The sequence below is a fragment of the Peromyscus californicus genome, unplaced genomic scaffold (genome assembly GCF_007827085.1).
Source record: "Peromyscus californicus insignis strain IS unplaced genomic scaffold, ASM782708v3 Scaffold_3__1_contigs__length_106647218, whole genome shotgun sequence".
NCBI lineage: Eukaryota > Metazoa > Chordata > Mammalia > Rodentia > Cricetidae > Peromyscus > Peromyscus californicus.
In genome coordinates this window covers 104,117,411-104,144,678 of record NW_026294551.1, presented here as the reverse complement: position 1 = coordinate 104,144,678, position 27,268 = coordinate 104,117,411, and the positions used below count along the sequence as shown (strand labels likewise).

General features: G+C 43.8%; 1 protein-coding gene across 2 annotated transcripts in view; it reads right to left on the bottom strand.

Moving 5' to 3' along the window:
- Nucleotides 1-1,748: 1,748 nt before the first annotated feature.
- The window catches only part of Shisa9 (shisa family member 9), a 302,431-nt gene continuing 276,911 nt past the window's right edge, over nt 1,749-27,268 (bottom strand). The window contains exons 3-5 of one of the 2 annotated variants that reach the window (XM_052759518.1): nt 26,772-26,927; nt 19,327-19,374; nt 1,749-5,269 (exon numbers count right to left, since the gene is read on the bottom strand). In XM_052759518.1, coding sequence (XP_052615478.1) covers nt 4,890-5,269; nt 19,327-19,374; nt 26,772-26,927 — 584 coding nt within the window. In that variant the 3' untranslated portion in view covers nt 1,749-4,889. The remainder of the gene's footprint in view (nt 5,270-19,326; nt 19,375-26,771; nt 26,928-27,268) is intronic. The other variant, XM_052759519.1, reaches the window with a different exon arrangement.

Genomic DNA, 27,268 nt, shown 5'->3' with positions numbered 1-27,268 from the left:
TTCCTTTAGAGACAGGCACCCAGTATCTAGTCCTGGATGACCTAGAACTCACTATATAGACCAGACTGGCCTCAAACTCAGAGGCCTACCTCCCTCTGCCTCCTGAGTGCTGGTTTTAAAACACATACCACCACACCTGTCAATACTTTCTTATAGAGTTTATATTAGTGAGAGCAAGGAAATGGAATCAACCCCGAAATACCCATTAAAAGATAAATTGATAATAAACACGTGCAACATAAAACCGATGGAATACTACTCAGCTGTAAATAAATATGAAATCATGAATTTACAGGAAAACACACAGATCTTGAGAGTACACCATTAAACACGATTCATACAAAGAAAACAAAAACTGCACATTCTTTCCTGCATGGGTGCCAGCCTATAACGTACACGTGTGAGGGTAATATTGGGTGATGACGAAAGATGAGGACAACACACAGGACAAACACAGGAAAAGATATGGGGGATTGGGAACTGCAAGGAAGGCCAAGGGGGCAGAGAGATGGGGTTAGGAGAACCACAAAAACACACTCTGTCCCCAAATGTCGTAACGCTATCTAATACATTATATGCTGATTTTTAAGTTTAAAAATAATATCAATAAAAGTGAAAAAATAGTTTACATACAACCTTAAGCCTGAGCCATCTAACAAATGGCATGATAAGTGATAGGAATTCCAACCACGCCCCCATGGTCGTGCATGCCCGGCGGGACACTTAGTCATCTCCACCTAGTCATTTCCGGGTCCTGCATGCCCCATGCCCCATGGTTACACGGTCACATAGTTGTGTGGACGTGACCAAGTGATCTATGAGCATGCATGGAATAGCCACGTGGGCTTGTGTGTGTGGGTGCGTCCTGGCCTTTACAAGGCAGAGCCATGTTCCCCGCCCTCTTTCTCGCATGTGTCCTTCCAGAGGCCTGATCACCTCTATCCCTTTCTCTTTGTCTTGATAAAACTCTTGTTAGTGAATTCTGTCGTGTGTCGTGACTTTTCCTTGGGGGCAAGAGCACCACAAAAAACCATCAGTAAGGTCCCCTGTTTGCTAGTTTTCCTGCCAGATTCTCCATCCCCTCCCAAGAGCCTATCTTTGTTTCTCATTTTCATTATATTGATTTGTATGGAGCACTGCATACATAACATAGGGTATTTGTGGAGGTCAGATAACAGTTTGCAGGAGATAATTCTCTCCTTCACCACGTGGGTTTCAAGGATCAAAAGCAGGTTACAAGCTTGGCAACAAGCTGCTTTTCCTGATGAGCCATCTTGCCAGTCCGCCTTCACTCCTTAAGTGAATTACTTTCTCTCGGTGTTTCAGACTTTCAGCCATACTCTAACAGGTTTCTGCTCAATGCTGACGGAAGTCAGCCAGGAAGTTCTATAATTGGGGGCAGGAGGGAGCCTTATCCCATCCTGTCAGTAGTCATGCCTACTACAGTCTGCTTACTAGTAGATGCAAATTTCTGAAGTGCAGCCAGATTCCTTGCCATTAATGCAAATTTAGTGATGATAAAGAGCCACAGCAATGCCATATGTAAGGACTCAGAGTGAACTTTGACGTGTACATACTTACCACAAAGACTAAACAACGTGTCTGGAAATCTTGTCTAAGTCGCTGACAGCGAGGAGCCTCAGCTCCCTGTGAGGATCAGTACTGTGAGTCTCAAAGGCTCATTAATACCTGGTAGAAACTCGGCTCAGGCTATAGGTATTGGGAAGGATGAGAAGACACCTGGAGCATCACATATAATCAGTTTATTGCCAGGTAAGAAATTCATATTAATATAGTGAATACATATGTTTACAAATAAACATTCTTAGAAAACAAACAAATGTTTTTTTTCTTCATTGTAGGAAGTGTTATTGTATCATAAACTCCGCAGTGTGACAAGTGTTAACACAGGGTTACTTGCAGAACATACAATTACTAAAATATTTGCACATAAAATATGCTCCATTTACACACACAAAAATAAAAACTGGGGAAGGTTAGATGGGAATTCCAGGCAGAGCCCAAGGCGGATGGAGGCTGAGACACTCCAGGAAGGTGAAGGAAACCAGATTCTGGTCCCATGGAGTTAGAAATGAGGGATCATACGGGCAGAGGAGAGAATGGTTTTAATAGTCATATTTTTCTCTTCTATTTCTCCCCCAAGCTGGCCACAAGAGCCTTGTCATGTGGCAGCCATCAATTGTCCTACTAGTCATGTTCCCTTGAAGTATCAGAAGGTTTATCCAACCTCCCAAGAGGAAGCCAAAGAATAAACAGATCTTGCCTGTCTCATTGTCCCTCCTTAGTTCCTCTCCCAAAGTCAAGTGGGAAGTAATGAGACAGTGCTCTGTGAGTTGTCCACGGCCCGCATTTCTTGCGAAGTATATGCTACATCTTAGTGGCCAAACTGTATCTTTAAAGTCAAAACTACAGTTGCAGACCTAAGAGTCAAGTTCACTGGATGAAGTCTACTATGAAAAAAAAAAGAAGAATGAGCAAGAAATAGAATACTATAGACAAGGAATCCAGAAAGACCCTTAAATTAGAATTAGATAAAGGGGAGGTGAAGTGAGTGGAGGGAAAATGAGCTATAAGGAAGGAAAGGGTTGCAGAACTTGACCTGGAAAGCATCTCTCAGGTAGGTCAACCCAGTATTTCTTGAAGTATGTTACTAGTACATGCAGACTGTATGTCATAGAGGTAGCATATTTAACACCAACTTAAAAAAAGATTTTCTTTTCATCTGCATTCCCCTTCACTCAATTATTCCAAGACAACTCTGTCTTGGGTACCAGCATCTTTAACAACATTAATGTCTTTTTGAGAGAGAAGAGACCAGGCCAGACCTTCACTAGAGTTTCATCTTTGAGACCTTCCTGTTCTCCATAATGCTTACTGTCTATTCATGATAATTGATGCTGGGGTTCTATATGTGATAAAGACAGATGTTTCCCTTTTAAAATAACATTGCTTAAAAGTGAATCCACTTAGATACCAATACTGTGATGGTAATCCCCAGATGATGATGTGTTTCGAGGGTAGAGCTAACTCATGTCAAAGAGAGATGTGCATGCCAGCAGTTCATACTCCCTTCTGGAGAGTGCTGGGGTCTCAACATTTACTCTGACCTCTGACCTCTGTGTTGCCTTTCTCTGCACCTCTTATATGGGAATCTTATAGAGTTTGTTCTCTGCAGAATTTCTTCTGTAAATAAAAACAGAGTACTATTTTTAGAAAACTGAAAAGGCTCAGGCCAGATTCCCCATGCTTCCAATGGGACACAGCCCCAGAGAGATCAAAGGTTTTGCCAGGCTCTTCATACTTACTTGGAACATGGAGAATAATATTTGGATATGCTGATGTTGTGATGTCAGAGAGACCCAGGAGGCAGAACATCACATGGAATGCTCCAACTCACTTTCACCTAGATTTTTACACCAAAAAAACCTGTGAGTCATTGGAAGGTTCCTGTTAATTAGCTAAGACCTTCAGGACCTATTTGAAGACTTTCCTCTTTAAACAAAATTCTCTTGCTTCTCCATGCATATGTCTGCACTTCCACTAAACAAAGGACTTTTAGCAGGACCCTCCTTCTTGAGACCCAATAGCCGTTGGCTCTAGGAACCAATCTGTAAAGCAACTTTAAGAGAGTCCAAGGAGGAAAAGATGGCACAGAATATCTCTGGAGGTCATCTGGTGGGATTGTGGGAATTCTGGGAGTGTCCTTAGGTCCCCCTGACATTATAGCAGCCCCTTCAAAGAGGATTAATTGGCTGGGCTCACTCTACAAAGGGAAGATGGAACATCACTACTGTAGAGGAAACAGGAGGAGGAAGGCTAAGAGAACAGAAGAGTTACTTAAAACAAGACTGGCACTTGAACAACACCACATTGAAGGCACCACCCACGCTTATGACATTTTCACTCCAAAGCAGTTGAAGTTTGGCAGCAGCGGCAGCGACACGCTGAAGGGGGGAGGACGTTGGGGACAGACACTTCATAGAGGACATTTTTGTCGTTGTCCAGGTCTTGGAGGCGAAGGAGAAACACCAGGAAGTGAAGGCTTCTCAGTCCTCTTCACACCTCCTGTTAACTCTCCAACTGCAAATTTTCTAAGCCCTGGACAAAATTAATATGCTGTTCATTTTATGTGTCACTTGAAAAGTTCATTTTTTATTATTCTCTGGACCCTCATAAAAGGCTCATCCCTCCCAACATCATGGTCTTTCAGAAAGTTCTCTAGAATGTTCTTCCCTTCCCAGCGCTGACAGTGGGTTTAGAGAACATTTACTTTGTGAGTTTTTCTGCTTTCAGCTTCCATGGTATGCAAAGTCCCATCAGTGTAATGCTTAGAGTCCATTACTGCCTCACACTCATCACTATTCTGTGTTTGCATCACTTCTTGGGACTAGGAAATGCTTGTGATGTGAACAAATTCTTCCCCAAGCACTCTGAAGCTACCCCTGCCTGTGTGCCCACCCTCTTCCTTTTACCGGGAAAGACAGAACATGGGGAGTGTGCTCCAGGGGCAGTTTATCTAAATTGTGCTACTTATATATATTTGTTATAATGGATTTCAGTTTCCAGTTTAGGGGGAAAAGGAAAATGAGCCCCCACAATTTGGGCCTGAAGCTGAAAGTTTCCCCTCTCCTGTATTGCTGAATGTCCATGCTTCGGTCTTGCTCAGCTGCCTGCTGGAGCATATTAGGCATGACCCAGGAAAAGCATGATTCCATATCACGAGTAGGTCTGTGGTTGGTTCCTGTAGAACGGAGTGTGTGTGTGTGTCTGTTGGGGGTTTGGGCAAGACCAGGGAGGTGTAGGTGGGATGGTATTTTTTGCCCCTCTCAGTTGAGTATAGTCTCCAGGGTACTCCCTGAAGTGAAAGCTCAGACAGTCACTTCTGTTTTGCTGTTGGTGATGAAGTATGGCTGTGTGGGTGGGAAATGCTGGGTGCGAGTCCCCAAGGGGTCGCAAGAGCCTGACTCAGCTATGCCAAGCTTGCCCTTGTTGCCATAAGCCTGTCGCCGGAGAGATTGGTCACTGGGGTCCCAGGTCTTAAAGTTGGCAGTAGAGTTGTAGGCCAGGGGATGAGGGGGCATCTTGTTGGTTCGAGACTTCTGTCCATTCTGCTGGGCAGGCCCATGCTCTGGGCTGAAGGCCCGGGGCTCATCTTCCACTCTGACAGGGTGCAAAGGGAGATTCCCCTTGGCAGCCAGCTCCGCCAGGTGCCTTCGCTTGGTGTAGAAGTCATCATTGACCTTGTCAGCTGCACAGTGGGGTGGGTGGATGGAGAGAGAGGGCAGAGACAGGGGAGAGAGAAAAGATAGTTAGGGAGTTGGACTGGTCAGTTTGATAGTACTGCAAAAATGGGCTGACAATCCAAACAAGACACATCGGGACTCCACCCGGAACAAGACAGAGGCAAGCATGGCACCATGCCCTTTTCACAGTCCAGAGCAGGAACAAGAGGTTTAAAGACGCACTCAATCAAACACATCTAGACCATCCCAATTAAACACATCTCCCATCGCAGTCCACACCACCTGCCCCTAACCTTGGATTTTCTAACATTCAAGTGTTGCTTCTTCATCACTAAAATAATGGTCCTCACTAAAGAAAACACTGGACATGTTGAGAAATGTTTATATCATCTACCACTCAATAGCAGTATTGGCTGACAGATGTATCTTCATCTGGCCTCTTCTGGGTTTTGTATGTATGTGTTGGAGGAACACATGAGGACAAACACCAGCTTCAGTTGCCTTTCTGAATTACTCTCCATCTTGTTTTGTGAGGCAGGATCTCTCATTTTCACCAGAACTCAGATTCTGCCCAATGGCCAGCCACAGAACCTCAGGAATTCTCCTGTTTCCATTTCCCCAGCACTGGGATTATGAGAGCATGCCATTAACTTGACTGTTTAAATGTGGTTTCTAGGTCTCCAACTCAGGTGTCCCTGCTTGTAGAGAAAACACTTCACCAACCGAGCCATTTCTCTACCCTCTCCTGGATTGTTACTCGTTTGTATGATTGCTTTAAGCTTTAACTAGTATAGTACTCAAATCCCGGTTCTGCCACCGGCCTGCAGTGTAACTTTGGCTGTCTTACTTAAATTCTACCCCTATTTACTTCTGCATAAGGAAAATACTCAAAACAAACAAAACAAGTGCATTTCATGGTGTTGTGTGCATGGCTAAGTGATTCAGCGTGTAGTGAGCACTTTCACCACTACCATCAACACAGCTTTACTTCCTCCTGTAATGTCTAGGAGCATCCCCTCGCTCGCCATAACTAACTAACATCCTAATGACTATCATCAACTATCAAACTTAATCCCTTTATCAATGAAAAGTTAAGCATGCTAATGTTACACTCTTATAAATAAAGCCTAAATGAAAATCTTTTTACTCAAATCTTTTCAATTAAGATACATTCTAAAACACATTTTCTTAATCTGCACCAGAAAGTAGCAAACTGTGGCCCCGGGCACCACTGAAGTTAGCTACCATCTGTTGTTGTATATAATGTTTTCTTGAAAACGAAGCCACGCCCATTTGCCTATGGCCCATGGCTCTGGTGTGATTGAGTTACTGTGGCAGACAATCAGTGGCTTGAGAACCTGAAATGTCTACTGCTCTGCCCTTTAAGAAAAGGTTGACTGACTCCTGATCTGGATTACCCAATGTAGAATGATTTCTCCAAAGAGTAGAAATGTTGTAAGGCTCTTGATTTTACCAACCAACTATTAAGATTTGAGCCAACTTTCCCAGTTTCACCACACCCAGTCCTTCACCGAATGATCCATTTCTCCCCTCCTCCTCACTTCATTATCTTTTTTTTTTTGCATTTGTTTTTTGAGAAATTCTTAAATGAGTACTGTATTTACATCATTTACACTATTCTCCCATACCCCATATCTCCCCCTCAAATTCCCTCTTTTTCGATTATTATTGTTACGTGTGTGTGTGTGTGTGTGTGTGTAATCTGATGAGTTCTCTTAGTGTTGCTGATATGTACATGCACTTGGGACTGGGTGGATAACCAGTCAGGGGACTCGTCCTGGAGAAGATTGCTTCTCCCTTTTCAGGAGCCATTCAATGCCTGTAGCTCTTTACCTAGAGGTAGGACCTTATTTATTTAGATCCATATTTATCCAATAAACTGATGATTCCTCTTTTTTCATTTCCTCTTATTTTATCTTGTAATTTTTATTTCTAAGATTCTTTATAATTATAGATTCATTTTTTAACAATATATTTTTGAAATTGCATCTCACTAAGAAGTATTTGTTGTTCATTTACCTATGCTGCTCACACCTAGCATCTCATAGCATTCATTCTATGTGAAGCTACAGATGTGGGAACCACAGTTCCACGTACTTTCATCATGTGATCTTTCTATACAAAAGATGGGCATTTTGACTTCTGTACATGGGTTCTGCTATACAAACTAGGGAGCTGTCAAATTCAAACATGGGAAATGACCCAACTGAGGTTACCCACAGCTAGTAGCTCAATCCTGGTAACAAAAGCAGCTACATGGGATCCAAAAGACAAATATTCAGGTACCCAGAACCATCTCCAAACATGTTTAATCAGAATCACTGAAAGGCCAGTCCAGACACCCTTTGTCTTTAAGTCCATGCAATCAATCCTAACCCACAGCTGGACCTGGGAACTCCAGGAGCATCCTATCACAGTGGCACAGGTAGTTTTCTAGAAAATCAAAGAGCAATGGCTTCCCAACACACTACTGGTATCCTTGGTAGGATCCTTCCATAATATGCTCTTCTACCAGGCACCTAGCAGTGCTCCACTCCACAGCTGGTCCACGCTTCGTTCCCTGGTGCTCATCTTGTTCTCTAGAACTCCACAAGGGCCAAGCCAGGTCTGTGTTTGTCTTCCCTGTCATAACAACATGAAGCTTGGTCTCTAGCAAATATTGGACATATAAATAGTCAATGGTGAGTGTATAAGCAAAATACCATAAAGCATAGAGGAGCACACCTGGTCAAGAGTATGATGGAGAAATTCCCTTTCCTCTTGCCTCCCAGTCCTCTCTTACTGAAAATCTTACTTACCTTCATTATGTACCCTGTCATGACCTAGCATGCTCATTTGTGTATGCCTACTCCTCAGACATTAGACTAAGCCCAAAGTCTGCTCAGAACATGGTTCAAAGTTTCCTGTTGTTCGAATCTTAGATGGTCTTATAATAAAAAATGTGGAGCCAGATATTGAGGGGAAAGCTGAAAGATCAGAGAAGCAGAGAATGCCACAGCCAACCTCACCTCACCAACTCCTCAGCCGATCCTGTTTCCTCAGACTGAAAGCCTCTGAGTCCTCACTCAAAAGGGTCTCAGCTGAACTACTTTAGTTTCTGTTTCCTCACACCTTATATACCTTTTACTTCCTGGGACTAAAGGCGAGTGTGCTTCCCAGTACTAGGATTAAAGATGTTTGCTACCATTGCCTGCCTCTGTCTCCAGTGTGGCCTTGAACTCACAGAGATCCAGACAGATCTCTGCCTCCCTAGTGCTAGGATTAAGTGTGTGTGCCACCACTGCCTGACCTCTATGTCTAATCTAGTGGCTGGCTCTGTCCTCTGATCCTCATGCAAGTTTATTAGGGTATACAATATATCACCACAGGTTCCCATTTTCACAAGTGGAAAAAAAACAATCATGAAAGAGGAAGGCCTTCTCAGAAAACTATAAAGAGAAGTAAACATGGGAACATTTGACTCTTGGGCTGTTAGGGAAGATGGGTGGGTCCTCTTGGCTTCCTCCATACCCAACTGGAACTGGTCTCTTGGTGAACCTGGTATTGGAAACACCTTGGGAAATGTAGAATAGATTTTTTTTTTAAAAAAAGTGTGTAGACTCTGAAATCAGACAGACCATAGAGATGCCACTAAACACCTTGTACCTGTTTCCTTAGGTTGAAATGGGGATAACACTAAATACTGTCTGTAGCTAGAGTTTTCCTGCCTGGCCCACAGTCAGGACAAATCTCTCTCACCTGCCAGTCCCACAGTCGCTCAGATCCGACCAAGTAAACACAGAGACTTATATTGCTTACAAACTGTATGGCCGTGGCAGGCTTCTTGCTAACTGTTCTTACAGCTTAAATTAATCCATTTCTATAAATCTATACCTTGCCACATGGCTCGTGGCTTACCGGCATCTTCACATGCTGTTTGTCATCATGGCAGCTGGCAGTGTCTCTCACTCACTCAGCCTTCCACTTCCCAGCTTTATTCTCCTCCTTGTCCCGCCTATACTTCCTGCCTGGCCACTGGCCAATCAGTGATTTATTTATTGACCAATCAGAGCAATACACTTGGCATACAGACCATCCCACAGCAACTGTCAGACTTATTATGAGGAATAAAGCATATGTGATATATATATATATATATATATATATATATATATATATATATATTACGCACAATAATTCCTAGAGCATAATATACCTTCTCAATACATGTATTTTACCTACTTCTTGCCTGACTGGAGGAGCACAGAATTACAATCAATACACACTTATTGAGCACTTGCTCTGTACCAGGCAACCTAGTGGGCCCAAAGTGGGCATCCATCAAACCAATCTGCTTCCTTGTGGTTTCTTTCCTTTACTACCTACCTAGTGTATTGGTTAAGTGGCCAGTTACTCCAAGAGAGGACATACAGAAAATGAGCAGTGGTCAGGGAAGGCTTCCATAAAGAAACCATCTTTAAGGTGACATGCAAAGGTGTGAGTGACTCTTCAATGTGTCACAAGACTGACCGTAGTCCTCTGCAACTCTTTCTATCAGGAGACAGTCTATTTCTGCACACCTAGAATTGAGCTTGCTTTATCGCATGCTTTGACTAAATTGTAGCAGCTTTTGGGAGCAGCTGCTTGAACCTCCTTCTGTGTGAAACCCCCTTTTTTATCCTTAAAGGAAAGAAACCCACAAGCTTCCTACTCCCATTCAACACAGTCAACAGCCTTCCAGTTACCAGATAGCTAGTGAGATCAACCTCCTGGACAGCACAGTTACAGTGCCTAGTTAAGTCCTGCCTAGAGCATCCAGTCACACCAGAAGTAGGCTCAGAATCATGATTCCAATAAGTGGTAGCTCTGCTGAGCCACTAAGTGTTGGAACCACTTGATAATTGCTACACAGCAGCCAGCATGTTGCAAATCCCTGTGGTGGGAAGAAGCATGGTAGCTTTGGGGATCTGAAATACTCTGGTGGTACAGGGAGGAAAGCAAAATTATACCGCTGTTGTCTAATGTCCCATAGGCAAGATTGTTTCATCCATGCCTACTGATGTGACTGACCAAATCCCTCCATGGGACTCTGGGGTGTTTTAGAGAAGTGAAGCACAGATATAGCTTTAGTACCTGGGGGTAGAACAGACACCTCCAAAGGATGTTTCAAAGATTATTTCAACCACAAAGAGGTGATCAGAGGCAATGTAATTTTCATGAAGCCCACACCCTCTACAGTACTTCTGGTCTCTTCTTTGTGGAGTGAGATGGGAGCTGCTTACCTGACACACCACAATGTAGTCCCTCTTTTAATAGATCACAAAGTACCCAGTGAAGGAAATAACAGACTCACTGAGCAGTCTTGTAAGCCCCATTAGCAAATGCATTAACCTAATCAGCCCCACCACCTCATGGGCAGATGGCTGACAAGCCAACCAAGGAACAGATGCTCTGGCCCTTCAGCAGCACTAGAACTTTCTGGCTTGATTTTCTCTTTACCTGAAAAGGGAGAAAGAAAGAAAAAGGTACTTTCCTACTAATGAGCCTAATTGCCTTGAAGGAGCCAGGGTGGTAAAACACAACTGCACCTTCTTCCATCTGTCTCTCTCCCAATTAGCAGCAGACAGTGTGCAGATGCGGGTAGGGTGGACCCCTGCAACTGTGGAAGCAGTGCCGAGATACTCACCATTTCCTGAGATGAGCTGCACATTCCAGGGGCTCAGTGGTTGGCCTCCCACCTACTTCCCTTCCTTGGGCGAAAGCATCTCCGGGAAGGGGAAGGCTTCTAACAGCTTGTTTTCACCTGGTGCTATTCATGACTCCTAGGGATGGGTTCCCGGAAGCAATGCCCCAGCAGAGCTTTCACAACCCCCTCTATCTCTGTCTTTGGTTCAATAATATGATGAATTACAGCAACTAATCTTCCAATCACATTTAAACATAGGGTCCACGCTCTTTGCAGAGTCCCCCAAGTGGCATGATTGGAATCCTGATCTTTGTACACACTCCTCTATTCTGTACTGACAGAAACCCATCACAGGATGTATTTTCCTCCAAGGCAGCTGCAACAGGGTACCACAAACTGACTGGCTTTAGACAACAAACATGTATTCTCTTTCAGTTCTAGAGGTCAGAAGTCTGCAGTTACCATGGTGGCAGAACCACACATCCTCTGCAAGCTTTGCCTTTTCTAGTGTCTGTTGGTTTCTGGAAATTTGGGGCATCCATTGCCTCATAACTTCTGGCTCTAGATGTCCAGTCTCCACCCGCCCCACCTTCTCTCTCTGTATTTCTCTGTATTTATCTCTTCTTGTATGGCCTCAGTCATTATGTTAGGTCCCACATTAATCCACTGTGCCCTTATTTTAATCTGGTGGCATTTATAAAGACCTTATTTCCACCTGTTTACAGTCTGAGTAGACATGATCTTGGGGACACCATTCTACCCAGTATATATGATTCCTTTCTGTTCTTGAACACAGAAGTGTATCACAAGGCCTTTGAACCTCACTCCTACTTATACTAGGCTAAATTCATCTTTCAGCCCTCTGACCAAAGCCTACTTCTGCCTAACAGTCCTCCCGCTGGCCCAAGAGAGACATTTGCCCTGATAATCCCCAATTATGCACATCATTCACATTGCTATATAAAATTATCTTTCTTAGCATTTTCTTTTCTCTTTGGCTAGAACATGAGGTAGTACTTGTTCTCACTGCTGTTTCTCAAATACTGGATCCAGTACCTCATGAAAAGCAGTCACTTTCCAAGACAACAAGGAGTCAAACTGAAGTTTGTGGCCCCCACACAAGGCTCCTGAAAGCCACAGCATATTCCCCCAGTCTTGAAAGGCAAGACTACAGTAGTGAATCTGAGGGAATTAAGCTGAAAATAGGTATTTTCTCTCTCTCTCTCTCTCTCTCTCTCTCTCTCTCTCTCTCTCTCTCTCTCTCTCTCTCTCTCTCTCCTTTCTCCTTCCCAGACTCCTGGCTACCATAACGTGAACTACCCAGCTTTACCACTCTCTCCCTGCCATGATGGACTGAACCTATGAATTCAGGTATTTTTGTCTAAGCAATAAAAATTCTAACCAGCTGATGGCACTATTGAGAGACAGTGGAAACCTTAGGAAGTAGAATTAGGACCCTGACACCCTTCCACCCACCAGGATACAAGCATCGTCACAGGTCCAAAGCAACAGGACCGAGTGGCCATGAACAAAACATCTGCGACAAAAATAAACCCTTTCTCCATTAAGATATCCCTCAGGTATTTTGTCACAGTGGGAGAAAGCTGAGTAACGTGCTGTATGATACCAACCAACTCTGACAGTGCAAAGGATGGTGCCACAGCTGCAAGGCTAGTGGGCCTATTGACCCCTTGGGGTGATGTGCCAGAGAAACACTTCTTTCTCTTAAGCCACTGTATTTATAGAGTCTTTCAGTGACGTTAAGCAATATTTACTTTAACTTCTATAGAAATGATTTCTGGGTGTTTGCCTTTTTTCTTCCTCCTTCACAAGCTAAATTAAAAGTAAGAGGCAAGTTGGGCCCTTTCAGGTTGTTCGTGGCATCCTCTAATCCTTTGAAATGCATACTGTGAAGCTGTCTATGTTCCCCAGGCATCTCAGCAGGCAGGAACAGGAAAGGCAGAGGAGGCCTGATCTGTCTAAGGACCTCTCAGCAGGGCCAAGGTGGACATAAGAAGACATGTCTTCAGGGTGAGTTAGTCCATTTACTTGGTTCAGGGCCTTGCAACAAGAGGGGATTGTGTTTGAGTCAGGTCCTAATGATGCTTTCACCGTGGAACACCAAACACCATATCATTCTTGCAGCAAGCCTCCCTAAGAGAGGAAAAGATCAAAAACCAAAAAGCAAGTGGCTTGGGGTGGCTGGTCTTCTCCCACCTTAACCCTGAAGGCCCTGGCAGGAGGTCCAGCTGACTTTGGTGAAGAACGTCCTTCCTGGCTTGGGCTTCACATCAAAGCCCTCCAGACTGTACCACAAACTGCTTTATTGTAGCTTGTGGTCCTCTGCAATGTTGGGCCCTTTGTCGATTCCCTCAGGCTGCCTGACTGGGCAGTCTCCATTTCAGCAAGGCTGCTAACAAAGGTACACTGGCTGGGCTCCAGCCAGAGCTAACCACAGAGCCTCTGACACAATACAGCCCAGAGTGGGTTGGGTCTGTTCACTGCCTTCCTGTGTGTCCAGCATTGCTGTTACACAGACATAGCTCTTCTCAAAAGCTCAAGATGTGCTTTGTCTTCTGATCGACCTCCATGCTGGTGAAATGTACACATTTAAACTGAGGCAAGGAAGAGAAAGGCTCTAGTCCTACACCCTGCACCCACCACCTTCTGCTGTCTCTTCCTGGGGAGATCTAAAGTCCATTGGTGAGATTTGGGGTGCTGTGGTAGTTGGAGGTATTAATGAATTTTTGCTCTTCCTTGTATCAGTGACTTTTCTCCATATGACATTAAACTCCTCCAGAAAAAAAGAACAGAGAAAGAAAGCAACTCAGAAAGAAAAGTTTTTGTTTTCTTCTCTGCCCTGGGCTCTGAGCTCATCCCCATGACTGACACTATTCACAGACAGGACAAAGATGGAGGCTGGTGTTGCTCGGTTTGCTTGTTCTCTGGTTCCATCGTCACTGGACTTGTCTAAGCTCCCTCATTAAGATGAGACTAGTAGAGCTGAGCAGCTTTCATCAGTCCAGAACAAACGACCAAAGCAGCCTAGATGAGCCAATGTCCAGCCATCCGTTTGTGAGTGAACTCAGCAGAGATCAGAAGAACCTCCCATCTCCCACAAATCACTGATGCCAAGAGTCCTCATCTGAACAAATGCTGAGCCCAGTGAGTTCTGAGGTGTGAGGTCTGAGTCCTTTGTTACACGGTGTTGCATGGTGACAGACAATGGATGTAAGTACGAGTTGGTCTTTTATTCACTTCTAAGAGGAGCCCTGAGTTTCCAGATTGGATCCTCCTTGCTGCTCCGTGTCTGTGTGTGGATGACAGACCTGCCCACCTCTGGCTGCTTTTCTACTTCTCTGTCCTGTTTTGTTTCAGTGGTTTTAAGAAAAGGACAAGATTTTCTCGAGTGCTTTGCCTCTCTTCATTTAGTAATACGCAGTTATCAACAATATTTATGCAGAGTGTCTACTGCGAGTTGTGAGCACCACACGTGTCCGCTCTGCATTGTGTGGATCTGGCTGGCTTCTACTCAGAGTGACACACTTTTAAACTAGTAAACTGTTCATTGCAATCTTGATGTAATGACACTTTATGAAGGCCAGAGAGCGCTCTCCATAGGCTCATTTCATGACCTGTGGGTCCTCAGGCAGGTGCCCCAATGCTCCAGGGCTGTCCGTGCTTTCAAAGGTGCAGAATGGAGGATAGGGTGGGATTTCAGTTTTATTTTAAAAAAAAAAATCTCCTCTCATTACCTCCATTCCTCCTGCTCTGTATCCTACTACATGCTACCAAACTAATAACCCAAATCAGGAAATTGCCAAAGCTAGGGTATCAGGAAGTAATGTCTTAAGGCTGCCTTTGAGTGAGCGTTTCACCAGCATGGACTGCAGGCTGTGTGCACTCCAATGAAGATATAATCAAATTAAACATTTACTTTTGTCCCGTGCCTCCTCTAACATTCCTTAGAAGAACGACTGTCACTGAGAGACATTTGTTTTCTTCCTTCTTTCCTCCTTCCTTCCCTGTTCTTTTTTATGTTTTTATTAAAAGATAGTCTCACTGTGTAGATCAGGCTAGCTCAAAACTTATGCTTTTCCTCCCTGAGTCTCCAGAGTGCTGGGATCACAGGTGTGGAACACACCTGGTATAGTTATCTCTTGGGAGAAAGAAGCAACTAGGATTTTTTTAGTACCTACTATGGACTAGATAATGTTTTAGCCTTTCACTTCCACGATCACATTTAAAAGCTCTTAAAGAAGACAGACCAACAAGGTACCTTTGGTCTTTCTGTGTGGTAGGTAAAGGAATTAAGACCCAGAGACACTGGGCATCTTCGTTGTCAAGTCACTCTTCTGTAGCCCATGAGATGCAGAGCAGGAAACGAGTTGTAAGATTGCCCCCCCACCCCCTTGTTCTTTGTTTTGTTTTGTTTTTCGAGACAGGGTTTCTCTGTGTAGCTTTGCGCCTTTCCTGGAACTCGCTTTGGAGACCAGGCTGGCCTCAAACTCACAGAGATCTGCCTGCCTCTGCCTCCCGAGTGCTGGGATTCAAGGCGTGTGCCACCACCGCACTTCCCCATTGTTCTTTTAACTGTGATGTGGTTTTAATTACCATGAGGAATATATATTTTTCAGCAAATGTCAGAAATGCATGTGTTTGCTGCCTAGGAGGGTGTTTGGAGAAACACAGCTAAGGGGACTGTTTTGTTTTGTTCAGCTAATGAAAATGATCTAAAACTGACTGTGGTAATAGTTGCATTTCTGAGGATATATAGTAAACGTTGTTGAATTCTGAGAAGAATGCATCTTGTGGAAAATGATGGCATGTGAAAATTGGTGTTCTGAGGCACCGATTATGTGTTTGTGTTTGCATTTAGGGTTTGGTATTAGATAAAGTGGCATAAGCTAAGAATACTCAGAAGGTACATTAAAGGAAGAATGTGCTGGCAACCCTCCCCACATACACACACTTACAGGCCCAGGTCCTTAGGGGTGGGTGGGCCCAGGACGTACATTTGCATGTCATCACCAGTAATACAGGGTTAAGCCCTTATGTCACTGTCTGGTCTCAGTGACCTGCTGAGATGTAATTTTCTCGTGTAGCCTGAGACAACCTTTGGTTATCTTGAGAGAGATAGGGATGGGGTCCCAGGTCCTTACCTGAGTATTTGCTTCTTAAAGTCACCTTCACCGTTACTAAGAGTTATCTCCAAAACAGAGATCTTTGGACCATTGGCCTCTTCTATGCGTACTCTGGACCTACTGTATACCAAGTCCTGTGCTGAGACATTTACTTGTACTGCCTCATACAGCTACTCCCATAAGCCCCACGGAGAGTAGACACTCCAGTTGCCTCTATCTCAGCAATGGTAGAAACAAGAGTTCCGAGTACGTCAGTGGTCTGAGTAAGAACACAAAAACTAACTCCAGTGAAAACAGCAGCATTCTGGCAGTGTCCTTCAAATTATGTGCTCCAGTTGTAGCTCCATATTCATTTAGAAGTTTCCCAAAAGCTGGCTTCAATTTGATTGTGGACTTGAGGTATTGTCTACCTGTTGTGGTTTTTCCACAAACAGGCCAGGAATTCCCAGGGTTCATCACAGTGGATCAACATCAGTGTCCCCTACAGATGATGTCCATGGAGAACACTACGTGCTGAAAGATGAATGTGATTATTACTCATGCCATTTCCTGTCCTAGCAAACACAATTGTCTCCCAAGGTGAATCAAAACTGACACAGGTGGCAGGAAGAAGCAGGCATCTACAGGGATTTTTGCTATCACAGTTACAATTTCTTACACAAACTCTCCAGGAGAGACCATGTCCCCACCTTCTTCAAAAAGTTCTCCCTATGTTCTAAACGTGGGTCCCCAGTATTGGAGCAATTGGCTGTTAAGATGTTAACTGATCTATCTTAAAATAAAAGACCTGATGTCAAGGCTGTTTGAGAAATGAGTTAACCAAAGTTGAACCGCTTTTCATTGGCATGGAACTTCCCAGAGCCCCAGACCTTTTCTCACTTTATGGTAATAGCAAAATAGCACCAGTAATCACCTGCAGGCATTTACCACTTTCTCTGTGCAAGGGAATATGACATGTGTTTAAAGCATTAGTTCATTTTTGTAGCCATCTAGGAAGTATCTGGTGTGATTATCTCCATTTTGCAGGCCAGGAAATAAGGGCTTAGAGTTTATAGCCATGCTTCTTTGAACATACCTGATCAAGTCTCATTTCAGAAGCTAAGCGGGGTACGGTCTGGTTAATACTTGGATGGAAGAAAATCCAGGCCGAGGAGTTGAATAACTGGCTGAAGGTACCAAGAACAGCCAATAAAGGGCAGGACTGGGATTCCTGTGTTTCTGAGTCTTAAGCCTGACCCAACTTGTCTCTTCCTTAGAAGAAGAGCATGACTGTACAAGTCTCCAGTCTTGTTTTCATACCTTCTCTATAAGTTGAATGGATGGCATTTGAGAAAGGCAAGTGACCTCAAAGGAAGTTGGCCCTGGCCTTATGTTTTTCCTCCCCATACAAGGCAAAATAAATACAGGTGCACTAAGCAGAGGAGGGGAAGGTGCTCCGGATCGAGAAGGAAACAGCTTTCAAGCCTTTGCTTTTGACATGGCCTGAAATACTGTCTAAAGGATCAGGCCACAGCAGACTGATAAAGGCCAAGATGCATACTGCTTCCTTGGGGCTGTCACGGGACCCCAATAGCTTAGTTTTTCACAGGCAGGAGAAGGAGAGGTATGCCTTTCAAATTAGTAGGTCTGTCATGTTCCAAATTGTTTGTATTTCTGAAAATGGGATTTGACTTGTGAACAATTATTATCCAATGCAGGATCTGAAATCTGCTTCTCTCAAGTCAACAGCCTGGTAGTAAGGGGATTCTCATTAAACACAGACCTCTTCCCCAGGATGGGACTATTGTATCCCCAGATTCCAATCCAAATTGTTTTTGAGCTCTGGAGCGTTTGTCAAATTTCTTCTTCATTTCTTTAAGTCTTGAGAGGCATTTCATGTCCTCATTCGAGGGTGTTTGTCTCCCAGCAAGATGTCTATCCAGCAGTAGTGCTAAGTGCCCAGATCAGCAGTGCAGCACTCCAGAACTTACGGGCAACTTAACTCCTGGAGCTTCACCCAAGACCTGGTAAATCAAGGTATCCCGAGCAGCAGGTGCTCACATCCTCCTAATGCAAAGACCATTTCCCTAGTGGTCCTTGTCCCTCTCATACCCACTTGCTCATGTATCCTGCAGCTCCCCAGTTATCCCTCGACTCCATTTTCTTCTCTCTGTCCTATACCTACAGCAGTTGAACACTATCTGTGTTCAAGAGCATTGTAATTGGTGTCCCCAACCCCAGTCCAGATTTCCATAGTCTAGTTCCCATTGAGAAGTCAGAAGGCAAAACTGACACCCTTGTCTAGGTGTTTGCATTGTTTGTCTCCTGTTCTTGTCCTGTTGAGGTCAGTAGAGAGCTCTACCCCCACCTCTTGGGACAGATCCTGCATTCCTACTGTAGGATCTAGCAGTGGACAGGGAATGAAGAAGATGGTTGGTTCTGAAAACAGCTTTTCCTGCCCTCCACCCCCAGGGAACAATGTGTCCATTGACATCAGACATACTCTCAATTCACAGTACCTCCTCTAGTGGACGAATTCCTCACTTGGACATCCATGACCAAGTTCTGAATAGGTATGACAATACTCAGTCAAGTGTTTGGAGAATTAAGCAACACAATAAATGTGAAGGGTCAGAATTCTGGCACGTAGTAGGGAATTAATACATTAATTATAGCCACCACTTGACCTAGTCACCCAAGTAGTTAATTCAAAGACTCAACTCAGAAAATTCCTTAGTCCCACTGCTCACTCTGCTGGGAAAGTTGAAAACAAATTCTGTTCCCTAAAAGGCCAATTCTCCAGACTTATGATAACAACTTGACTGTATTTAATCTCCCCAGAAGAACTATGTTCCTCCCCATGTACACCAGCGATACTTCCAGAATTAATTTTACTTGTGTTTTGTTTTTGCCACCTTGCTTTTGTAGTCTCTTTGATGAATTTGCCTTTCCTGAGATGTGTCTGATAGAAGAATTTCCCTAAAACAACAAATAACTGGAAGTGAGCAAAGGCATAGCACATTGTCCAATGACTGCCTAAGCATGGACACCGCATCCAAGTGCATGCACATGTGCACACACATGCTACAAGACACACCTCTACACTAGAGATTACACAGACTTATAAGTACCAGTCAGGGAAGACACACACATAACTGGGTCACATACAAACACTGGGACTCTCTGTCCCTTCGTTATGTAATGTTGAGTTTGACAACACCTGGATAAAGAGCCAGAAAAAGCAATACGATACCTTTTGGTGACTTAAGCGTCGCCACTGCCCAGTCACCATCAGAATTTCCTAAAAAAATAACAATCAAGAGATGCTGATCTGGTTGTCAGGAAGCCCATGCTTGTCCCTCATACCCCTGGATGCTGTCTGAACTACCGCATCCAAGGAATCTGGCCTCAGGGGACCCAGGGAACAAGGAGGGAACCAGTATGAGCTTGCAATAGATATGTACCTGTTCTTCCAAGACCTAACGGGACATCAAGAAACATGCCCTGGACATCCAAGGCAGCATCAGCAGAGGAAGGAGTATCAGGCAGTAGTCTGGTTCTAGTTTCAACTCACTATGGAAGGTCGGTTTGGACACAAGTGGAGAAGATGAGGAATTTGCTTCCCATTTGCTGCAGATATTCTTCTGGAATAGGAGGCTGCATCATTGTTCAGTCATGCTCCAAGCCCATGATCAGAGCATGCTCTCCTGCCCATGGTGTTAAATGCTGCATTGTGTACGTGCCTCACCACAATGCCCAAGTGTGAAAGATACTGTTGAAAGAGTGAGAGAATTTACTCTTCTCCAGAGTCACTTTTCCTTAAGCAGGGAAATCCCCCCAAGGCAAAAGGGATCAAGCTTGTTCTCTGAGAATCCCATAATGAGTAAACCATTGCTTTACAGAACAGGTGTGGGGCTGAAATTTGAGTTATAAATCAGGTTTTCCAAATCTAATTCCAGATGTACCCAGTAGCCCCTGCGGGAGTGGTCTCATTAACAGAGCTTCTTGTAATATAAACATACTTCTCATAAAATCAACAAATATATGAAGAACTCTGAGTGTACCCCACTCCTTCATTAACAGTCTTTTGTAAAATTGAGTTTAATTTAAAGTGGGACAACCTCTGCCTATGAAAGCCTCGTCCCATTGGCTGAAAGCCTGACCAATCAGTGAGTGCTTCTGGCTCTCCTTTCCTTTCCTAGGAACCTACTTGGGCAGACCAAGTCCTGAACACTTTCTACACTATTTCCAGAGACCTAACAGGCTGCCAGCTGAGAGGAGATTCAGGGAACAGTCTGTGACCGGAATGATTATAGAGCACAGATTTGGCCCCATTTAAACATTTCTGGTTGGCCTCCCCGGTATGCCAAAGAACTTTCAAATTGCCATGTACCCCCTGGGGATCCGAACCCTACACCCTCATCACTCAAACAGAGAGGAACTTGGAGTGACAGGAGTGAGTTAAAGCTCACTGCCCTGCCTGCTACGCTTTGCCATGTCTTTTCCCCACAACCGAGGGTGATCTGGAAATAGGTCCTTTGCTCATGGACACCAGTCTGACCAACCTCCAAGTCACAGGCTCCAAGAAAGTCATCCTCCCCATGAATCAAATTTCTCAGTTTGCCTTTAAGGCAGGACTCAGTCTTTTGTCACCTTTCCCCAGCATCCAAGCCAGGGTATAGGGCTGACCAGGCAGTAACAAATTTTCTTCTATGAATCCATTAACAATGAGTATATTTAATAAGATGACAGGTGCATGGACTCCCAAACAGGTACTACAGGAAACCTCAGAATCCTAGGATCAGGGCAGATGGGAGATAAAGTCGGTCTGCAGGCAACTTCCTGTTTATGTGTGATGTCCATTGGGAATTATATAATAGGATGGCATTTTCCCTGCTCTAGAGATAGGAGTACTCCCTCTCTGGTAAATAATAAATTAGCTAATATTTTAGCACAACTTTTAAGATATTGTTTTTTCAAAGTCTCACTATACAACCCAGCCAAAAAGCAAAACAACAGAAAAACCAACTAGGTAGTAAGCAGCAAAGAGTTTTCAGATCATAGGCTAATTTACAAATACAAATGAGTCACTGCTGCTGTGATGCATGAGGTTCTTTGGTGGAGGTAAGAGCTGGGACTGCTGTAGGCACTGCATGAGGAGGAATATCTGCTGTGGGAATCCACAGAGACCAGATGGAAGAATAGGGATGTTTTCTATTATATTTAAGGTTCATAAAACAATCAAAATGCATAGGTGCATTTGCATTCCTTTGACCACCCCCCAAAAAAAAAGACACATACTGTCCTTTTTAAAATAATCCTAAAAGAGATTTTAAAGCCAGATAGTCTCAACATCGTAATGTACACTTGTAATAAAAATCCCAGCACTTGGGAAATAGATGGCAGGATTTGAGTACTCCCTCTCTGAAGGATACCTTCAGGGACACTTCTGCCTTACTAACACTGTACTATGAAGAGGCACAGCTGTCCTCACCATATACCTGTCCAGTACACGGTGACTGGGTTCATGGAAGGGCAATATATAACCATGTCAACCTATAAGGCACATTTCTCAGCTGCAACCTTGATTGGAAACATCTCCAAACTGGGAGTCAGGTAAGTGACACGTCCTCCTTGGGGGCGCATCTGCACCCCATTTCTTGCAGACTTAGGTGGAGACAGTGAAGTGGCTTGGGCTGGCTTTGCTGATAGTTAAGGTTGCAGAAAAGTCATTTGTTGTTTGTTCTTCTTCTTGTTGGTGTTTTTACCAGATCCCTAATGTGAGCTAACTTGCAGCATGTGTATCTTTCCCAAACTGATGTAAAGAATATGGATTCTGCTCTCTCCCCCAGATCAAAATGCATGCGTACCAAGGTCCTGATGTATCTGGGGAACTAGCAGGGAGTGACTGGCAGGCAGAGCTTCTGGAAGGGAAAATGTGATGGGCTGTAGAAGCTACTACACATGAAGAACTTTTCCTGAGCCGAATCATTGGCTCCATCTGAGCCATTCACTGTATGTGGTTATGAATTCCTCTACACAGGAGAAACTGAGACCAAAAACCTGATAGTTTCTGAAATCATTTATAATGTTTGAGTCCTGACCAACTTTAGTTTCATGTACATTCTTCCCTCTCACTGGTCACCTCAGGTTCTGACTTGACATGATAACTGTCACATTTCAATCCACTGGCTTTACAGAGGGCACTGATAGTTTGAAAAGCCCCATATGGTGCTGTGATACTGTAGATGGGGTTGGCCAGGTCCATACCTCAGTGTCACCTATAGTCAAGGGACATCAAATTTAGTACCTGGAGAAGAAATAAATGAACACATGAATGAATGAATGAATGAATGAATGATATCTCATTCCAGCATGCTTTCCCCCACAGAGTCCTGTGTGACTCAGCGCCTGACATTTCCTCCTTGTTTACTAGTCTTTTGCCAATAGCTTAGCAGTGAGCCCCTGGGAACAGGCCAGTCCACTGTCACATGTCTGAGATGACCAAATGGTATGTGTTGAGACCCTGAAGTCTAAACGAAGAAAGTTTGAAGTATGAAAGGGGCGATTTCAATAAAGCAGCAAAAACAGAAGGAGAGACAAAGGCAGACAGGTTTGGGGATCTACATCAGAGTTAAAAAGAAGCTTATGATCTTTTTTTTTTTTTTTTTTAAATCTGATCTCCCACCAGCACGGGCAGGATGTGTGTGTGATGTTTCAGCCCCACAGTTATTCTGATAACTAGAAGAGGTGGAATGGTTTAATATTACAATTATAAAAATTAGAGTGCCGTTGGGTACCACTCAGTTCTGCTCCTTGCTTATCCTGTGAAGTAGAAATCTAGGCATTTCAGGGGCTGACTCAGCGGCCCACAGCTAGGTAAGGGCAGAGCCAGGACTAGAATGGAGCACCTGGTAGGTAAGCATCTGATACTTTGGATATTAAAACTTTCAAGGTAGATTTATTTTCTAGGGGTCTTTTCTAAGTTGGCAGTTAACACTAGAGGTTGGCTAGGCCTCCCTTGTCCACTGGATTGGAAGTTTTCACACAGTGAGCTCCAGGGGGTGGCAGATCATTTTAAACAGCCTGGCCCCTGGGTGGTAACCATCCTCTAATGAAATGCATTTCCCCACTCACACCAAGTTTGCATTACACCTTAACAATGAACCTTTGAAAGAACATTTATTATGGGATTTGCAGTTCACTGATGCAGGCAGATGCTGGAGTCCTGGGGAGTCACCTTGTCAGCCACAAACTGACACTCCACTCAAAGGAGACGCACCAGATCACCCACCACTCAGTTCAATCCCAAGAACTCCACCATCATCTAAGGACGGGAAGGGAAGCCTGTTAGCCATTTACTAGACTGGGGCAAAAACCCCAAGAGAGATCCTTCCATTTGCTACAAGATACAAAGATGATTTTTTAAAATCCAGCTAGTCTCTGATTCTTGCCAATGGCAAATTCATTCATTCATGCAAAAAAATATTTCAGCAGTTCCTAGTTGCAGAAGAAAGGGTTACATAGGGAGTGTCAAACATATTTTCATATTGAAAATTTCATTCCAAATGCTCTGCAGACATTTCTTGTCTAAAGCAACCCTGCAGAAATCTCGGGGAGGATCAAGGAGCTGTGTTGGAACATTCATCAATTATTTACCCTAAGAGCTACTAAGGATCTGGTTTGTGTGGAGGTCTAAGTTAAATAAATGGGTTGCATGGAATAATTTGACCAGTTCTCAAAGAAATAAAACACATCTGGGTTGATTATTTTTAATGTCTAAAGAAGAATCCCATAAACAACAGATGTTATTTATCACCAAATTGTAGGGTTCAGAAAGGGAGGTGGGACCAGAATAGCATTTGCAGGTTGCTGCAGCTGTGTGAGCAGTGAAGACACTCTCACCTGCTCTCCTGGGCAATAGTACTTCTCCCTTCCTTGTAAAATGTGGGTGCTTAGGATGCAAGTGTTATGCAAGAACAATGGGGGATCAAGAAAATCGTTGGCTATAGAACATAAGAAGGGGTGATTTTTCTTTTCCCCAGGGGCTGGGGGAGACAGAGGAATAAAGCATGAGACTTGGATAACTTCCAGGGAAAGCTTTACCAGGCAGGAGATTTAGAGAAGCCGGTGTCTGTCTATTAAACATGTGACCTTGGTACTATACACTTGGCTCAATCTCTTCTAATTATTCCATCCTGAAGGCCTAGGCAATTGGGGAACAGGAGCTCTTCACCTTCTGCTACAAACATTAGTCACCTAGCCTGTCTCTGGCCTTATGTGAGGTACCAATACACTTGTTTTATGAGTATTATTATCATTAACAACCTTAGATACCACAAATATCAGAGCCACATGGTAGTGTCTAAACTTTGAGTTCTGGGGTTAGGATATTTCATAGCTGAATCAATCAACGAGTTTCTGTTATCCCATCTCTACTGAGGGTCTGGTAGAAAAGAAGATGAACAATTGCTTAGAAAAGATAGTATATCTGTGGCATCCTCTACTGTCCAAACAATTGCTTAGAAAAGATAGTATATCTGTGGCATCCTCTACTGTCCAATGTTTCTTGGAAGCAAAACTATATGAGGATAAATGAGTAAGTCCTGGAAGTGGCCAGAAGAGCAGAAAGAGCTCTCCCAATAAATCAAATGGAATTCTAGGCAAAGGGAGTTGTTCTATGACCCAAAGACCCTGGTAGCCAATCCTTTAGTGAAGGAGAAGAGTCTTCTGTAAGGAGAATATTTAAAGATAATGAAGACCTTTCAGGGAGACCCAAGCTGAGCCTGAGAGAAGATAGAACCAAGAAAGGAGTCAGTCTGCATGGCTGCTCACAAGAGAGTGGGGATCTGGGAAAAAGAGACATTATGAACGGTGGGACTTAGCTTGTTTCACTTGAAAGGTCTCTGTTTGCCCATTTTATAAACTGGAAAACTGAGGACTCCTGGGGGTTGAATGCTGCACATGGTAGAAGCTATGTGGTAGAGCCACGATTTGAGTTCATATCTGTCTGGCTTTTTTCAACTCCTCAAAAAATAAACTCAGAGAAGGGGCAGGTTAAATGGTAAGGCAGACTTAAAAATCTCTCCTCAAAAATAGGACTAGAAAACGAAACCCACAGGATGTAACAAGAAGGAAACAAATTTTCTGTGTCTAGAGTGAGTAAGAAGAATGTAGGAAGCAGGCGCCAGATTTGGGAGAGGACATGAAGAGAAGCAGTGGAGTTGAGGTCCAGTTCTTCTGAATGCTGACTTGTGCTATAATCCAAGTCAGGAAGCCTTCAGCTTTGGCTTCATATTAGAAACATCTAGACTTTTAAAATTTCACATACATGGGTGTTTAGTCATATATCTCTGTGTACCTTGTGCATCCCTGGTACTTGTGGAGGCCAGAAAAGGGTTTCAGATCCCCTGGAACTGGACTTACAGATGGTTATGAGCCACCATGTTGGTGCTAGGAATGAAACCTGGGCCCTCTAGACGAGCCACTGAGTCATTTCTCCAGCCCCTTTTGTTTTTTTTTTCAAATGTCTGTGTCTGAACTCCACCCTCACCTAGCTCAGTTACAATCCCCAAGGTGCACTGGGCCCGGGTACTGTTTTCTGCACTCAGGTGATGCTGGATCATCTGCACATTGAGAACATGAGTTGCCCCAACCAAACACAAACCAGGAACTGATGACTTTGCTGTGGCTGTAACTTCATCCAGTGGAATGTGTCTGAGAGCAAAGTGCCATGTTCTGTTCAAGTGGGAGGGACAGAGGTCCTGGGGTGACAGAGGCGCCTGCACAGTCTCAGCTCTGTTTCCTGCTCCATTGGCTCTGGTGCATCAACGCTTTAGTTGAGGTTTCTTAATCCAGTCATTGAGTGCTAATTGTGTTTTCTTCCATGGATCAGTGAGACAGCATGCTTAAGAGGTCAAATGTAGTATTGCACACTTGGTAAGAACAACATTTCTAGTAGCTCTAGAGTCTAGACCGCCTTTCCCCAGGAAATGCCACATTCTGAGGGAGAAAGGCTACCTAGCAAATATTTGTGCTATATATTCACTTCTTGGAGTTGGCAAGGGATGTGTGGGTGATGGAGGTTACCTTGTTAAAAGTCAAGACATTGCTAAAACTAATAGACTAGATTCTACACCTGAGGGTCCTGAGGACTACCTAGGGAAGATGGGGAATGCTAAACAGGGTTAAACATAAGTGGACCACATGAGCATCGCCAGGAAAGAGTCCTAAGTAAACAGGTGCCCCAGAAGACCACACTGCCCACAAAGCAAGGCAGGACTCAACTGGTTCAGAGGAAGCAACTAGGGGAGTCCTGATTCTAGATAGATAGACAGATAGATAGATAGATAGATAGATAGATAGATAGATGACAGATTAATAAATAGACATATATATATACATAGATAGATGATAGTTTCATAGACATATACATAGGTATAGATACATGATACACACACATAGATACACACAAACATAGGCATATACATAGGTAGATACATACATAAATTGGTTAATATATATATACATATATGATCGACAGATATATGATAGCTAGATGATAGACAGACAGATAGATAATAGAAAAGAAGAGAAATAGGTTTAATAAAAAAAAAAAAGAGTAAAAAAGTCCATAGGGAGAAGTCAAGTAGAGGAGAAGGAGGGAAAAGAAAACAGATCCACGTAGGATGCCCTTACCGACTGCCTTTAAGGAGGCATACTTGTTGAGCTCTTTGCCTGGAGGCTGCTGTTCATATGGATTAGAAATCTGGCCCAGGTTGGGGTATGAATGTGGGTGTCCCATCTGCTGGAGCAGAGGAGAAGTGGGCACTGCATTGTTCATCTGGGTGGTATCTGAAAATGAAGAGAAAGAGATGGTCATAAACAGAGCAGGACCTTCCAACCACCCCCACCGTCATCACATCCCTCCAGCCAAAAACTCTCCCCAGACTGTGGACATGAGTGGAAGAGCATCAGACAGAATGATAAACGCCAAGTTTCTATCATTAAACAGCTACTTGTGTTGTCAAAACAGTATCACTGGGTGGTGGTGGTGCACGCCTTTAATCCCAGCACTCGAGAGGCAGAGCCAGGTGGATCTCTGTGGGTTTGAGGCCAGTCTGGGCTACCAAGTGAGTTCCAGGAAAGGCACAAAGCTAGACAGAGAAACCCTGTCTCGAAAAAAAAAAAAAAAA